Source organism: Coccinella septempunctata, chromosome 8 (genome assembly GCF_907165205.1).
Source record: "Coccinella septempunctata chromosome 8, icCocSept1.1, whole genome shotgun sequence".
Taxonomy (NCBI): Eukaryota; Metazoa; Arthropoda; class Insecta; order Coleoptera; family Coccinellidae; genus Coccinella; species Coccinella septempunctata.
The window spans coordinates 25539502-25556730 of NC_058196.1; the positions used below are offsets into that span (position 1 = coordinate 25539502).

A 17229-nucleotide genomic window follows, 5' to 3' on the forward strand; every position below is an offset into this window, starting at 1 on the left:
CCTATCGGAAAAGTCGATTTTTCATTCCACGGAGATAACTTCTGAAATTCAAAACTGTACCGCTTCAACCCTTATTGTTATAACACCAAGATCTTAGAAGTTGTTCCCGTGGCATTAATTCGTTTTCACTCTGTATATATTGTAATATTCTTTCACTTTCACGTTTCCTTTGCAAACTTCATAAGTTTATTACAATATCTACAACAATTTTTTTAACCTGACATTTATTCGATTTTTTTTTGGTTTTTACTGAAAAAATTGAACGCAAATTAAATTTCCTCTCCCCTCCCCTAAAACTATTTCCCATATACATCACTAGCTTCACTTTACAACAACTCAATATGAAATAAGTAGAATTTATGCTGCAAATTCCAGCAGATGTTGATTCAATTTATGATTTTTCAGGAATGTACTACAGAAAACAAAAGAACTCGGCCTCCACTCATTAGCTCTCTGCGTAATCAATTCAGTAAGAAGAAATTATCCACCTAACGAAGGGGCTCATATTGCTTTACGTAAGTATATTGAAAATTTGTGTGATAGAAATGAATGAAATTTACAATATTGAATTGATGTGGCTGATACTTGATAAAAATCAATAATTGAACTAAAGAAATGAATTATATACATCATTTTCAAAGACATGGGTTATTTAACCACAACGAGTGTTTCGCTATCGCAGTAACATCTTCAGTCTCGTATTTACCTTCATGTAAATACGAGTTTAACTTTACCCATCCTCACTATATCCTCAAATTTCATAATTGAATTTCAAGCTTAAAGCTTCCTTAAATTTCCTTAGAATTTGATTATGAAACTGGCCATTTTATGTTAGTGAAAATCAAGTGATTCAGTTTTTTAGTTTGGATGAAATTTCTTTAATGAATAAATTATTGCAATAATCCAACTACCTCATGAGGAAGGTTTAAGTTCGATATTTGTATATCAACGACGTAGAAGTATCAACCATATTTTCGTGTTTCCTCCGGAACTCACAAAGTAATTTCGAACATTCGATTTTTACTGATGTCATAAATCTCGAGATTGTTCATGTTTAAATGCGATAATCACAAAATTAATGAGCCCTTTTGAATTCTTGAACGTTGGGTTTTAGCTGGTATTCAATATTTTCGCATTGTTTTTCATGGTAATCAACGTAAACTCCAATATTCCGAAGTTTCTATACTACATCTCGAATGACGCAAAGCTTCGTGACCCTCATCAAACTTCGAAATTACCATTACCTGCATGACAATCTTCGAAGAGAATAGCAAACTTCATTCAAATATACAGAGTCAACCTAAAGTAACACAACAAATTCATTTATTTTGTATATGTATATTCACTATTTGTGAAAAAATGCCCGAAAATGTCAATTTTTATTTTGAATTGAGCAACTAATAAAAAAGCCCCAATAATGACCAAATAATACCCAGCAACAAAAAAATCTAATTTCTGGTAGAAATTAGTTTTAGCTGCCATTTAAAAAATTTTACTACCCTCATCAAACACTCTCAGAAGGTAACTCGTCAATTAGAAAAGGAGAATAGGGAATACTCCTTCTGATGAAAATGATGTATTTTTTATGAAATATCTTTGAAACCTCACATTTTGAAATAACCATTTCAACCGTTTCCAAAAAAAATTATTTTAAGCACTTAAAAATGAAAAATAAAAATGGGTATTTAAAGTTTAAAGCGTTTTGTGAGAATTGCACAAGCTGGCAACATCGACTGAAATATGCCTTGATAATAAAGGACAACAAATACATTATCTTGATGAGATAGAAAAAGATGGCTGTCTATGAAGTCTGCGATGAACGAGGAAGGTCGTAAAATTTTATGGGATTTTTATGGCCGGTTGCACCTGAAGCTCGCCAGTAAGTACGCGCCTGTAGATCAACAGCTGTTATTTCATAAACAAGCTGATCGGACATTGTTCTTTTCATTGTCTTGTATGCGCTGTTGTCAAATCGTAAACTCCGCACAAACCGATTTAAATTTTAAAACCCCATATTTGAAGGATGATTTTGAATAGTTTCCCGGTGAATTTGAAAAAATCATGAATGAAACTCATAATTATTCAGTTAAAACTTGCATATGCAGTGATAACCCAAATTGAGCAGAATTCCCCATTGCGTATTGAGAAATAAAACTAGTAAGCCTGTAGATCTACCTGATTTGCCTTTCGTCCGTTGCTCGGGCCTGCGGCCCTCGCGATTCGCCTTTTGTCCTTTTCTGGGGCTTACAGCCCTCTATTCCTTTTTATAAATAGATTGATTTAGAGCATCCTGTTATGTGATCGCTGCCAACCATACTTCCGTCAAAACTGACGTTAACCCATAAATCACGAAATGACATTCATGGTCATCATAGAAAATCATTTAATTTTGTGAAATGTCACTCGATTTTTCGTAAACGTCAAAATTGCCCATTATCTTACGAATTTTTGAGGTATTTTCGATCATTTTGGAAGAATGAGACTTGGCAAATAAGCCATTTTTCAGTAAGGCCATTATTCCACAACAAAACTAAGTGAAGTCTGTTAAAAAATTCTCTATACCTGACGAGCAAAATATTTTTAAAAGGAACTCGGAATTCGATAAACTCAAAAGCAACTGAATCAATTCTGGCAGCTTCGTTTTGCTCCAAATGAGTGGCAACTTCTAAATCTACATCTCCTCAAACGGATTTCGTAGTAGCATTTCATGAAAAACATTTCGAAATTCGAAGCAGACTGTTAACAAGCTCCTATAAGCTCCGCGAGGTGATGACGCCAGTTAAAAGTAGAAGACAAGACTGTCGTAAACAGGCATCAATAACGAAGTTCTTACTTATTCTCAACCAGTTCAGATTTCCACAATTTCAAGTCTCCAATGACAAGATGTTTGTCTCATCGATTGAAATAACGCAACACCTAGACCATTTGATATTCAATTAATCCCAATGAGGCAGAAACCAGCCAGATACCGGTTTCAGACCTCGCAGACCTTCCGCGTTCTGCCGGAGCTGTTTGGACGATAGCTGCCTCGCTGGTCCGGTGAAAAATCAAACGCTATTACCTTTCGCTTTTAAATTATTCCCGGTTCAGTTGGCGTTAAATCGAATTTGTCGCTTAAGTTCGACAGTTTGTTATTGTGCGAGTTATATAGGTGTACGTATTGTTGCACAAACACCGTGCGCTCCGAAACCTTTGTTCTTCGCCGCAAGGTCGCAAAATCCAATTAGAGTACCTTGGGTTTTTCGACTTCCAGCCAGTGGTGTGCCGTATGTTTTCCGTGAACGCCATTGCGTTCTAGGCGATAGCTCTCAGTCAATGGCACGTCCAGTGATTCACCTCTATTGAATTCTCGGTTTCGCTGCCAGCAGCGATCAGTTTAGGTTATGTTGTTGTGGGAAGTGTCCAAGTGCAACGGGATAGGGCGAAGTCCAACACGCAGACGTGGAGGTTTTTTTTGAAATTTGTGCGGATTGATTTGTGAGTGAAATTTTGCACTTTTTCGACTGTGAGAAATTTCATTCGTGTTTGAAAAGAACCTATACAACCATAGTAGGCGGATTGTCCTCATATGTAAATTTCCTATTCAACTCATAAAGTGTGGTGGGTATCAAAGCAACCTGATAAGAATTATCGCAACCTGATTCAGATCGATAATTTATCGATAAAGACCCATTTATTGTATAAAGTAGATACACAATTTCGAAAATCCTAAAATCAAGCGTGGGCGTAACCACAAGGATAAAAAAAACAATAGAACTGAACTAAAAATACACCCTTCCATATAGCAAAGTGAACAAATAATTTAACAATAAATTCAATTCTATTTCCCTCTAATTTAATGAAGGGTATTCTAGCTATAGCTCAAGACATCTTTCTGTCAGACACCCACGCGTTATTAAATCTGAATAGAATAAAACGAAAGTAGTTCTCCAATTTTGTATCTCTATTTTGTAATCAAAGCTATGATTTTTCATCTTTTCGGAATTTCAATTGAAAAGGGTCTGATTCAACAGAGGAAGCAAGCTTAATATATTGAGTTCAACTCCTTTCAACGTTTACTGAATAAAATTTCAAATTATCCAAAAAAAAAATTAAGTTCAAAGAGATAAAAATAAAATCAGTTTTCCCTGGAAAAAACAACAAAGGGGAAAAAGAATTATTTAAGATTAAGTGTGGTACTATTAAGGAAAGCTCTCGTTTGATTTCCATACTAGATTTTCCATAGAGCTTATCTAATCCTATGAGTCTAAAAATAAGTCGACCCTATTCAGGAATATCCAAAGCTATATAAGGATTAGTCATAACCACGACATTTATTATTATACTCATATATTGTTGAAACAATTTTGCAATAACTTCCACGGATAGTTCCGACCATACATAAACGATTTTCCTCAACTTCATACGTTGTACATAAATAAAACAAATTGTATAAAACTTAATGAACCTCTTTCATTTCCTTAGCACACCGGATATCACAAACATTGAATAATAATCATAGTTCACAGTGGCGTACCATACTCTGCGCAAAGCCCATGAATGATCTATTCTACTATTCATATTCTTTTCTTGCTAGGATAAATATTGTCAATCGTTTTTTCATATAAGTTCTCAATTTATGTTCGATTAAGATTGATTAAATTCCTTGAACTTTCATTGAAGGTGTCCTACTAGTAATTGAAAATTTTCCATCAGCGTTACAACTGTTCCTGAAACATTAATGAGTTGCAGCGCATGATAGAGTGGACACTATTGAACGTTTATCTGAAAGAAATCAACAATAAAATAAAAACTCAGGACTCAGGTCATCGGCCTTATCGATTTACCTCGCTCGCTCTTTTCATTCGACAAATATTCGGTGAATATTCCTTTCATTTTTATAATTATAATTTATAATACTGTAACAATCCCATGATTTTTGGGTTATTTTCTAAACATCCGTAGGCTTGTATATTTTTTCATAACTAATTTGTTACTCATTTTATACTTGTGATATTCATTACATATATTTAAATTTTAAGTAGATTAGCTCAAAATTATCATCACAAAATACAGATAACGGTATGAACGAAAAGAATTTTGAAGTAATATACACAATTCTAGAAAAAAATATTTTTTAAATATGTCTTACATTTCATTTCAGATATGAATTAAAATTTCTTGATAAGATTGATTCATTATTTTAGAACATGTATAATATTCGTAAAATCATGTGGAATTTTTCATTTCCTCATTATCCATATCATTTTATAAAGCTTAAAGAAGGATAAATCTCATAGTCATATACATGTAGTTATATTATTAGAAGGCTTCAGCACAAATTTCAAATTTTTCCCTCAAGAGCCTCACGGATTATGTAGATACTAATAAGTAGGTATAACTCACGATCATAATCTAATCTTATTTACCGTGAAAACAAACGGATCAACGCCTACATAGTTTTGTCCCACATAATATCTAAATTACTCAATTATGGCAGGCCTGTGACGTAATTTATTGGATTTGAGCCTATCTGTCACATTTATGGGATATTGTTCACGGTCAATACGCATCAGCTTTATGTTTATGGTACCTATATAATCGACGGAATAGTATTGATAAATGGGAAGTTATAACGTAATTCATCGAATAATGTGATAAAATTTCGAATTGAATTGTTTCAATCTGATACTGAACGCTAAAATCACTTAAGCCAGCATAGTTGAATGGGCTATCGTGAAAATTAAAATTTGTTTATGCTATTTAACTACGAAATATTTTACTATAGTCAACGAATTGGATGAAGAAGGAAATGAAGTTATAGTCGAAAAATATAGATATAATGTAGATATATTAATAATTAATTCAGATGCATACCACCTGCCGATATGAATTCGACAGGAGTTACGATCTCAATGAGGTAGCCAATATGCCATCGTCAGGGCCACCAATTCATTGCCTTCCTCTTAAGGCGTTATCCTTTTTACTATAATGCATATTATTCGTTTTTTTATCTGCACATGAGCACACTCAATTTTCTTTGAGTATCGGCTTCAGCTAACCAATATTTCTAAGATAAATATGATTTGGTAGAAGTAGAGGTAACCGGGGAATGTAATAAGTATATAAGTATATCTCCTCGGGCAGATTAATATATCAATTGTTTTTTTTTTTCAGGTACAGTTCGACGTTTCCTTGAACGCTACGGAAATTCAATAGATACCCTCATATTCGTGGTGGACAACGCCGATCTAGGAATATACGAGGTACTGCTCCCACTTTACTTCCCCCGATCCAAGATGGAGGAAGAAGCATCGAGATGGCAGCTTCCAGCTGACCTCGGCGGTGAAGATGGAGAACCATTGTTGCCTGATAGACAAATCAGAATTATTGACAATCCACAACACACCTTACATCGTAGGTATCTGAAAAACGAGAAAATATCAAAGAATAACAACAGTGTTAATTTACATCCGAAGCCCCGTAAACGGAATTTCGACCTTGAAAACAAGCTATTATTTTCTCCGTACTTTTCACATAATTTCTCGCTTATAGGGGTGGCCAATCAAATAGAAGATAATATTATTCTCTCTGACATTACTATCAATGCTTATAAAATAACAGCAGACTTGGTTTATTTCTATCTATATATGTTTTTTTACAATATCATTTAACCATGTCATCGAAACGTCTATTAATTGCTTTTAATATCTTCTACTTCCAATAATAATCATCAAGCAAAGCAAACCTTTCAAACTATGTTATATTATTAAAGCAGTCGAAAATAATACCTACTATATGGTCTATATGTTCAACTATATACTTTGAAATATTACTGATTGAATTAAAATGAAGTAGGGAACATTAGATAAAAACAGTATATATTTATGTATGCCAGTTTTTTCTTATCTACATATAGAGAATGCTTTACAGTGACTCCATTAAACTCAGTGGTGACAATTGGAAATTTAGCAAGAATATGGCGGCTTAGAAGCACAGATTTCAATGCTATGATCTCTAATTCGGAATGCGGATTGGCTCACGTCACGTCACGTGACCAAATCCGCCATATTCTTGCTAAAACGATGAAAAACGAGACCACAATTGTCGCCACTGTCTCGTTAGAGTCACTGTAGAATGCTTATTTTTTGGGCGCCATCTTTCAATTCTCGCTGCGAACATAAATCGATTCAGCGGTTGATTGTTAGACAACCAAATATACACGGAAACAATATGTATTTTCGGTTGCCTCTCGTCCAGTTCCAGGATCAGAAACGTTGTTATTCTTTTTATATGAAAATATTCGCAAATATGAGGGAGAACACTGAAATTTGTACAATTCATATCTACAGAGCTTTTTTCCTTTCAAGACTGAATCAGAAGGTCATATAATATGTGCAGTTCTGGTGATTTTTAGCATTTCTGGTGAATAATTTAGATCAGTTTCATCAATTAAGTTTTGATCTCTTCATCTAGGGTTTTACAAGGATCTAATCAATGATTTTTCCGGTGTATTTTGACAAGTTCTACTTTTTCCTAAAAAACTAGCCTCAAAAGCATATTGATATCGAATTAAATGCGAATTTTAAGAAATTTAACCAACTCTTCCAGTTGGAAGCTGTTTCAAAAATAATTGAAATTCTTCTTCTGGTAGTTCTGGTGATGTTTTGAGTAGTTGAGCTATCATAAGTTATATATAAGTATGGAAAATAAATTATGTATTATTATCATTAAATTTTTCACTTTTTTGGATACCATTTTGATCGTAAATTATGCCCTTCTGGGCCACGAATAACGTCACACGTGAGAGTAAAATTTGTAAAATTATTATTTGCCTCGAATTAACTTGCATCAGACCCTTGAGTATTAACTCAATTTGAATAGGTACTTAAAGATCAGACCCAACTTTCTTGGTGAACAGGAGTGTCCTAGACTTCGCCGTAAATTTGTTCAATACAGGAAGTTCATTTTTTTTAATTTCAGTCGTATTTTATAAAATTTGTTTCGCATCTGAGGTCACGCGGACAATCAACGTAATTCCCGAGAATTCTCCATGATCTAGTAGGCGCCGTGTGAAACAATACTTTGAATAGTGTTTATTCAAAAGTGTTTTCATCCGGATCATGTAAATAAGAATCTTTATTTGTACCAGATTAGAGATAGCAGACAGGAGCACGGAAAGTGAGAAGTCATGTTTGAGCATCAAACCTGACTGTTTTTTTTTATCGATTGACTCAATGTGACCTATTATTGTGATGATTTGCTGTTAACTGTGATTTTGTGACATGATTAACGAATCTTATGAATACTCCTGTAAGTGGTAGAACCTAATAAAAAAGACGAAAATGAACGGTCAAATATGTTTGATCTTCATGCTCTTCCTTCATATACCATGAAACGCGCATGATCCAATGTTGTTACGTTGCAATAAGTGATAAAAAATATGGCTAGAGAAATTTTAACATTTTTAGCCTTTACTTGATAGAGATTGAACATATAGGAGGAAAATCGTGTAGTATAAGTTTTAGGGCTGTTTTGCACGCTTTTTTTGTTATTATTACCACAAAACTATTGTGGGTGGTTAGGAGAAGCTTAGCTTTCATAAGTTTCCAGAAACTTTCGCCCAGTCATCCTCATTTTGAAAGAGAACGAGATTTGAAGAATTTTACTTTCCTATATTTATCAGCCTAACGTTCATAGTAACAGTTTTTGTACTAGGGATGCGATCTAACCTAACATAACCTGACAAATGACATTTTTTAAATTCGTTTGGGGTCTGTCTAAGCAGAGGTTCAACTAACAATTTATTACTAAGATGTCCTTCTTTTTCTATTCGAAATCGTTGTGATTATCTGTCAATGAAACGTTATTTGAAGCACCCTATTTTCAAGCTCAGCGTAAGTTACAAGTTACGTTTATCGATAAACGATAGTTTTCATAAGATTATCGTTGAGCGATTGTCTTCAGATGATGTAGCCTGAATGATCATTGTGACCTACCTTGGAAAATCCGTTCGTTTCATTAGTTCAACTAGTCCATAGCAAAACCGATCGAACCCAGTATATTATTCAGGTCTCCGCATCCTAATTCGTCCAATTTTCCATCGAAAACTAGCGTGTCCAACCGCAATGAATTATAGATCACCCAATTCGACTTTAAACAGTATTATTCAACCCACTGCTCCACTTAGATGATTCCGTGATTTTTTCCAGCTGATGAGGAATCGATTGATCTCGGAACTCAGCTAGAGACTACCATCAATATCGAACATGCATTCAGTCAAATGCAGGGAGATTTGGATCAGCAGCGTCTTCTTGGAGAGCGTACACTGAACGACCCTTTGGCGGACATCATGGTCAAAGAGATCCAGCATCAAGAACGGTGAGTTGGAAACTTAATTTCCAGTGTATTGCAACTGATAACTATATTTCTTAAACCTTTACTTATGTTTGTTTTATTTTTATTTATTATGCTCACTTATTTAATCGACGGCATTTTTACAACAATGAATTAGGAAGTGCACAAAGCAGACGTATCTCTCCACAGTTTTGGCTTGTACCAATTCTTGTTAACCTTCTGAACAATTTTTCTATCTTCATTTAAGTACTGAGATTTTGAGGAAAATTTATCTTGCAATGTTGTAGAAACTATTTTTGGTCGAAAGGGTCCATAGGCCATCACTAATCATCAAACGAAAAGTTGACAAGTATTTTTCATCCGCATCAGATCATTTTCGTCCGTAAACACTTTTCGTCCGCTCTTTTTGTCGCATAGAAACAAATACGACAGTGGCGATTTATGAATTTCGAGAACCAGGATTCGATAAAAACATAAGCGCCTATGAAAACAACTGTCACAATTAATTCTTCACGAAATCTGCTACATTTTAACAGTGAATTAAGCACGTGGTTTGAATATTAGTATTGAATTGGCAACTATGGCCAGGATGGATTTACACCACACAAATGCTTCCTTTCATAAAGGTACAATGCCACTAAAACTGAAAGTGGACAACTTTCATGTAGTATTTTCAAAATTGCGCGTTAAATCAACAGTATATTTACAAAATAAAGTTACTTGCTCATGCCTAAATCTACTCATGATGAATATAAATAGAATATTTGCGATAATATTAAAAAAATTGCATTATTCTTGAAACAGTTGTGTATTTTCGGAGATTTATTATGATCAAAAATCTTAACTGTAGGTAAAACAGTTAAATCCTCGACGTAGATAACTTCAATCACACTTTTGCGTCATTGTTAAGACCCAATCGAGATAATATCAGCATACGTAAGTGAAGTGATCTGTATTCTCGCGAAATTCATTGTTTTTGCAACAATAACGTTTCGGAATGACCGCTTACACTTTTAAAAGTTCCTCACCTCGAACACTGTGCGGATTCACTAAGGATTCGTTGGCCAATAATGAGATGCTGTAAGTGTTAGTTTTAATGAAGAATAATATGATCTTGTTAACAACAAATTTCTCTATGTCTGTTTCGACAAATTCAAAATACAATCAAACTCTAGAAGTAGCACTCTAATTTAGGACAATTTCTGCAGGCTCTTTAGGGATTTTTCATTCCTTCAATATTGTCTGGATCTGGCATAACACTAAGAAGAACAACCAGTCTCGAATCGAAATTGAAATTGAAATGACCTTTTTTTGAAGTCGCTCAAAATCATAAGACGAACTCAACTAGCGCCTCGATATTTCTGAAAATTTTAAATTCTTAGAGCGGGTTTCACAAAACTTTGATTGCTCGATCAGCAATATGACTGTCACTCGATTTCCAAAACGAATTCACTGAAACTTCTTCATTTCTAGATATTCTGAAGAAGAAGATTTTGAGAATCATTGAATGAACTTATATAGGTCAAAATTTGATGCGAGAATGATATTCTATATGCTCATTACTGAATTATCGATTGAAATCAAATTGACGTTTATTCGTCAATCAAGCGTTGATTCTCCGATCAAGCTTTGTGAAACCGGGGGTTAGTTCTGTCCCTTTGGACAGAACTCTATGAAACTTCGAGATTTATTACTAAAAGAGTTGTGTCATATTTAGATCTACGATGATTTCGAAAAATTACCAAAACAATGGGGACAATTTAGAAATCGTCAAGACCCAACGGTGGCACCGATCTCGATGAAATTTGAAGATTTTTCACTACAAGAGAACTTGAGGGAAATATTTTTTTGATTGTCGAAAAATGATTTTGTTTCCCAGTTCAAATAAGAATAAGTTTCTAACATACGAGGATGTATTGATATCTAGTTAGCCTAAACCAGTTAAATGCATAAAAAAATATTGCGTTAGCATAGCAATGAACAATAACTCATAAGAAATGTCAGTGTGAAGTTTGAGGTCAAAAAAGTAAACCAAAGTTACAAAATAAATTAAAAGAAAGAAGATGTCCACCCAAATTGTGAAAATCGAGAAATTGAAGTATCGAGTCATCATCAAGTACCTGTATTTAAAAGGGTTTAAAGGTAAGCAGATTTACGAAGATATACTTAATACCCTTGGGGATCAATGTCCTTCGTATGCGACCGTGAAAAATTGGACTGCAAGCTTCGAAAGAGGTAGAAGCATCGAGTTCGATCTGTGCTCGATTTGAAAACGAAGTAGACTTTTTAAACCGAATTGTTACTATGGATGAGACTTGGGTACATTTCTACGATCCAGAAACAAAACAACAATCGATGGAGTGGCGCGACACTGTGGTTCTCCAAGATCTAAGAAGTTTCGTGTCCGAAAAACTGCTGGAAAAGTTCTTGCTTCAGTTTTTGGGATTGTCATGGAGTAATCATGATTAATTTTTTTGTTTGAGGGTAGAACAATAACCGGAGATTACTATTCGACATTACTGACCACTCTACGGGAAAAAAATTAAGAGAAAAGACCCGGAAAGGTATCCAAAGGTGTTTCGTTTTTGCAGGACGTCGCTCCAGCACACAAATCTCATGTTTCCATTCAAAAAATTCGTTATTTAGGGTTTGAATTACTAAAACACCCTCCTTTTTCACCAGATCTGGCTTCATCCGACTATCATCTCTTTTCTCAACTGAAAAAAAGTTTAAATAGTCGTAAATTTTCTTCCAACGGGGAGGTAATAAAAGCTGCGGTGGTCTAGTTTGCAGAGCAAGAAGAAACATTTTTTTTGAAAGGTCTAGAGACGTTGCAGGTTCGCTGTAATAACTGTATCCAATTAAGAGGAGAATAATATGTTGAGTAATAAAATATTTTGACATTGAAATTTTGTTTGGTTCTATAGTAGGCTAAGAATTTTTCAATATATCCTCGTATACCTTATCTTACAATCATAAATGTATACCCATTTTATATCTACAAACACCTTACAGATTTTCAAATATGAAATTATGGCCTCCCCCTCCAAAATCACTCCTGGAACAGCCACTGCAACTGCGATAAGTATCCCTAAAGATGCCTTTTATAATCTCTAAAGGCGTTGATTGAAGTACAATACTTGAATCAACGCTAAAGGTAACTATCACTCCAGAGACAACCTTGGTGCATTCCTGTATGCAGCAAACTTATTAAGGGCCAATTTCACCAAACAGTGATCAACTCCTCTCAAATTAAACTCAGATTAAAGTTCAAAGAAAGTGTGTCTAACATTGACCTCTGCCTTGTCTATGAATTGAAGTGAGGTGGGTAAAGAAACCACAAAACACAGAGACACTTCATTTTAGCTGAAGTTAAGATGCGTTACCGAAATAAATCGGTGACGCTCTGAGATGCATATACTAATTTTATGCAAATCAAAAATGTAATGCATGAATGTGGCCTCTAATCGACGTAAATCCTTTTACATTCGCCCTTCTCAAATAACTATTTTGACATTTTTGTTCGTTGTTTCATGAGCAGCATGAGATTCGGTCTACTTAATTCTGAAACCGCTCAATCAATTCGGTGCGTTCCGGAAATGATAACGGCTAAAACCGCGGAAATCCAAAACATCGAAACAGACGATTGTCTGGCGATATTCCCCAATGTTACTCCATACCATTGTAGTCGCGTCTCCTCCACATAGCATTTAGCGCAGAATTCAGAAAGTGAGCGGTTATAGCTCGACGTCGGCTCTGTCTAAAATTTCCCGCGAATCCGCACTCCTTTCAGTGTTCGACCAGGCCGACAAGAATCCGCGCGCCCGGAACTCCGCATCCGTCTCTTGCGGCGAGTTCAGAGCGTCTTCTGAAGTTGCCGCTCTCTCCTTCCGGCCGGATTTGGCGGTTTTTGGGGGCAATGGAAGTGCCGAAATCGGATTATTCCAGCATCTTCACCACCCTGTCCAGCTATCTGGGCCTGGGTGGCAGTGGCGTCGACGATGAAGCGCTGAGCTCGGTCCGTTGTGACGATGAGTCTAGGTGAGGATCTTTTTTTGGATCGGATCACGTTGGCGGGTCTTGACGCACGGCGAAACCGATCGAATTTTTTCTATTTATATCCGGCCGTCGTTAATTCTGAAATCGCGGTTTCATGAGTTGATTCAATACAAAAGCGTTTGGCATATTTGTTATGATCATTCTGTTAAAATCGATCAAACCAATTTTCTCAAGTTTTGTGCCTCTCTGTTTTACATCCAGTTTATATAGTTCATACAAAATAAGGTTTTTACTCCCAATCTCTGAAACAAAATCAATTTAAAAAGTGAAATAAACGCTTTTTTCCTGCGTAAATTCTTGCACTAATTTGTCAGGAGCAAATCAACTAGAAAAAAATTGATTTGCGCAGGAGCAAATCGTTTATTTCACTTGAAAATAGAAAATTACATTTATGAACAATTTGTCTATCAGGTTTGGACTATTCACTTGCAAGTGTGTATTGAAAACATCGTCCTCCAATACAATTATCATGGTTAAAATTAACACTTGAAATATTTCGAATCTCAAACCTGATTATCAGAATTTATACATCCAATTAATACTGTTGCAGGTTGAGAACTACTATTTCTAACATCACTAGAGTTTTCTCTAATATTGATCGAGTACATTCAATGCCTAGTGTTTGAAAATTATATTTTGCTCATCAAGATATTGCATATACCTCACAACTGATACGAAATATTAGGTACCGTAGATTCGGGTGACTTGGGACGATTGTTGAATTCAACTTGTCATATTTTCAAAACGGTGACCCATTTTTATCTGAAAAAGAAATTCGAATTTACTTAATGACTCAGAGTATTGTTTAGAATATAAACCATGCTTCAGAATTCGGGTATACATTTAAAAAAAATAAAATATACTTGTCCCAAGTCACCCACCGATTTGGGAGGCTTGGGACACAAGTTAAAATCTATTGTTTTCTCAAATCTCAAATGAATTAGGTGACTTGGGACTTTGTATAGTTTTGAAAAGTAAGAATTTGTGATTATATAGTTGAAATTCGGTAAGGAAATTGAATGATAAACCCCTATTACAGAAAAAGTAAATATATTGCAACTCAAATGTAAAAAACTAAACAAAACAAGGGAACTTTGATTTCTTTCATTCTTTGGTGATTCCTTTGTGGAAACAACGTAAATAAGAATATCCTGCGAAAAATCGGCATATTTCCTGCTGCCAATGCGCCGCTTGTATCTATTCGGCATTGTCCCATGTCACCCTCTGAAACAACAAAATAAATGAATGAGATCCGTGGTCCCGATTGATTTGTAAACAACCTCGTTTCATGACATATCTAATATATCTCACGTATCCAGAAAAAAAAAATAATTACACATGCACAAAGTGAAACACATGTACAAGACACTAGAAAGTATAAGGGCCATAAAAAAGCGCGCTTTTACTCTCCTGAATTCGTTAATTTTTCCTTTCAATTCAAACGCTCTGTTCACGGTAAACTCAACAGGAATTAATTGTTAAACTAACCGAAAAGACGCTACACAATCTTATAAGTTTGTCCCTCCACTCATAAATGGTAAGAAACAAAGAAATCTGCAAGGGGGGGTAATTTTCCCAAGTTACAGAACTGTCCCAAGTCACATAATGGCAGGGGAAGTAAAAATCATTTTATCTGCTACTGAAACCAATTCAACCTTTTCAGTGTACACCTGACATCTTAAAGAAACATATAGATTGAATGATGACATTTCAAGCAGTAAATATTGGGGCTCATTTTTTAACGATCCATTGATAAATTCTTCTGCTTCAACAGTTAAACTACTCGTTTTTAGTAGACCAGTGTGTTTAGTATCCGCAATTGTTCTAGTTTCCCTAAATTATTCAATTACGATCCTCGGAATTGCATTTTGCGCAAATCCAAGTCTAGATTGAATTCCATGAATTCTTGGACATTTCAATTTCAATTTTCAGGGTAGAATCTTCTTATATCGACCTATAAACGTAGGAATAGGATCTTCGAAATGATCTTGTTATATGATATGCGATACAAGGTCGTCCGTTTTGACATGAAGACGTCTTCTCAAACATTTGACTAGCAAATATTCGACGCCATTCAACATCGTACCGTATATAAAAACTCATTTCACCTCGTTTCGTTTGAGATTTGCTTGACATCATAATCCTTTTTGCGTGTACTCTTTCGCATACGAGATTTTCACACAAGTTGCGTTTCCTCAAGGTTATACGTCTGCACTTTTTGCTTTCACACGCGAATCTACAAATTTAACACTCTAAATTCAACATTTTATCACACGAAATCATAAATCAAGTAAAATGAAGGAAAATTCTCCGCACTATATCAATCATTAACATGGAAAACGCCTTCTTGAACTTTTCTAGAGGTTCGATTAAAATTGGACCCATTTCCATTTTTCCTTACCAAATCAGGAAAAATGTTTTCAAATTTCATCAACGCACGTGTAAAAGAGTTAACTCATTTGTATAAAAATACTAGGAAATTATACGAATTGAAACTTGTAATTGAGCTCCATTGCTTTGATGTCTAACACCTAGTCCATAAGAAAATTATCAAAAGCATCTTTATCTAGAATTCTCCAAAATACCAGTGCCACACTAAAAATGAAGCTCAAATAAGTGTTGGATGAAGGTGATAAGAGGGACGTCTAGAATTTTGTGAAAAAAAAGAAATTTAACCGCTCCTGTGCAACATTTACGATTCGAATGAATCAAAGTCCTACTTGATCTCGTAGGGGGTTGCATTTGAAAGACTTCTGGACACCCTTTACATATAGAGGGTGTCCAAGAGTTTCGCATGAAACTGCACATGGAAATCTACCAAATCATCGGGTTTTTTCAATTCACAAAGGATTAAAAGGAAACTTATTTATCTATTGCGCCTCGGTTTGTTTTTCACAAGTATCAATTGTTCAATTCCCAGATTATCATAACGATGAGAATATATTAAAGACCTCATTCGTTTTCTCAATATTTTTCGCTTTGAAACGCTCAAATGCCGAGATAATTGAACTTGATGAGCTTATTCGTTAATTGTCTACAACTTCAATGGAAAAAAAACTATAACAACTTATATACGAATCCGTATTCATAGCTATTGTTCGAAAACTAGGTGTAGGTATACCCTGAAAGTAGGTTTCCATTCGTACCGTTTTACGTCTTATGGAAGATTTTTCTGATTAATATATAGGTACCCAATAATTTTTTATTAATCTCTGATCATCAATTTCGAGAGAAATTCAATGAATAACTTAACCTTTTCGTTTAAAAAATTTCACATCTTCCTATAGACTGACTACTAGTGAATTTATTACTAAAAACACTTCCACAGTTACTCACAAAAGATATTTATAAACTTTTCTTTCAAAGAAATTTTTGCCTTAATAAATTCTCAATATTTAAAAAAAATCTTCACATTGTCTTTTAGACTTCACAATATATTGAAATTCACATTGAAGTTTGCACTTTCTTTCGAACATCCCAACATTCCTATTGAAATTCTGATCTCAAATTTTTTTCGAAACTCTTACTCCGTTAGGTTTGTCTCAGAAAAATATTTCATAAAAATTATGCCTACTGCAACGTTCATTTGTCTCCTTTCCAGAACGTTTATTTACACAACTAATACACTAATTTATGTACTGTACTACTTACTCTAATTTACGTACACACTCACTTACTTACTTCCACTACTTTGCACTTACTAACTCTTCGAGAATTCACTGTATCTTCGCTATTTGGAACACTAACTGCCCCTCGAGCCCACCGCGCGTCTTTTATACCGATACGCCCCTGTTCGAGAAGCGATATAAGCAATGTTCCCGATATTTTCGAGCG

General features: G+C 34.8%; 1 protein-coding gene across 1 annotated transcript in view; it reads left to right on the plus strand.

The window, feature by feature from the left end:
- Positions 1 to 17229, plus strand: part of LOC123319489 (protein GDAP2 homolog) — a 38353-nt gene that overhangs the window by 15787 nt on the left and 5337 nt on the right. The window contains exons 5-7 of the mRNA XM_044906492.1: positions 406 to 515; positions 6157 to 6396; positions 9192 to 9360. Of these exons, the coding sequence (XP_044762427.1) occupies positions 406 to 515; positions 6157 to 6396; positions 9192 to 9360 (519 nt within the window). The remainder of the gene's footprint in view (positions 1 to 405; positions 516 to 6156; positions 6397 to 9191; positions 9361 to 17229) is intronic.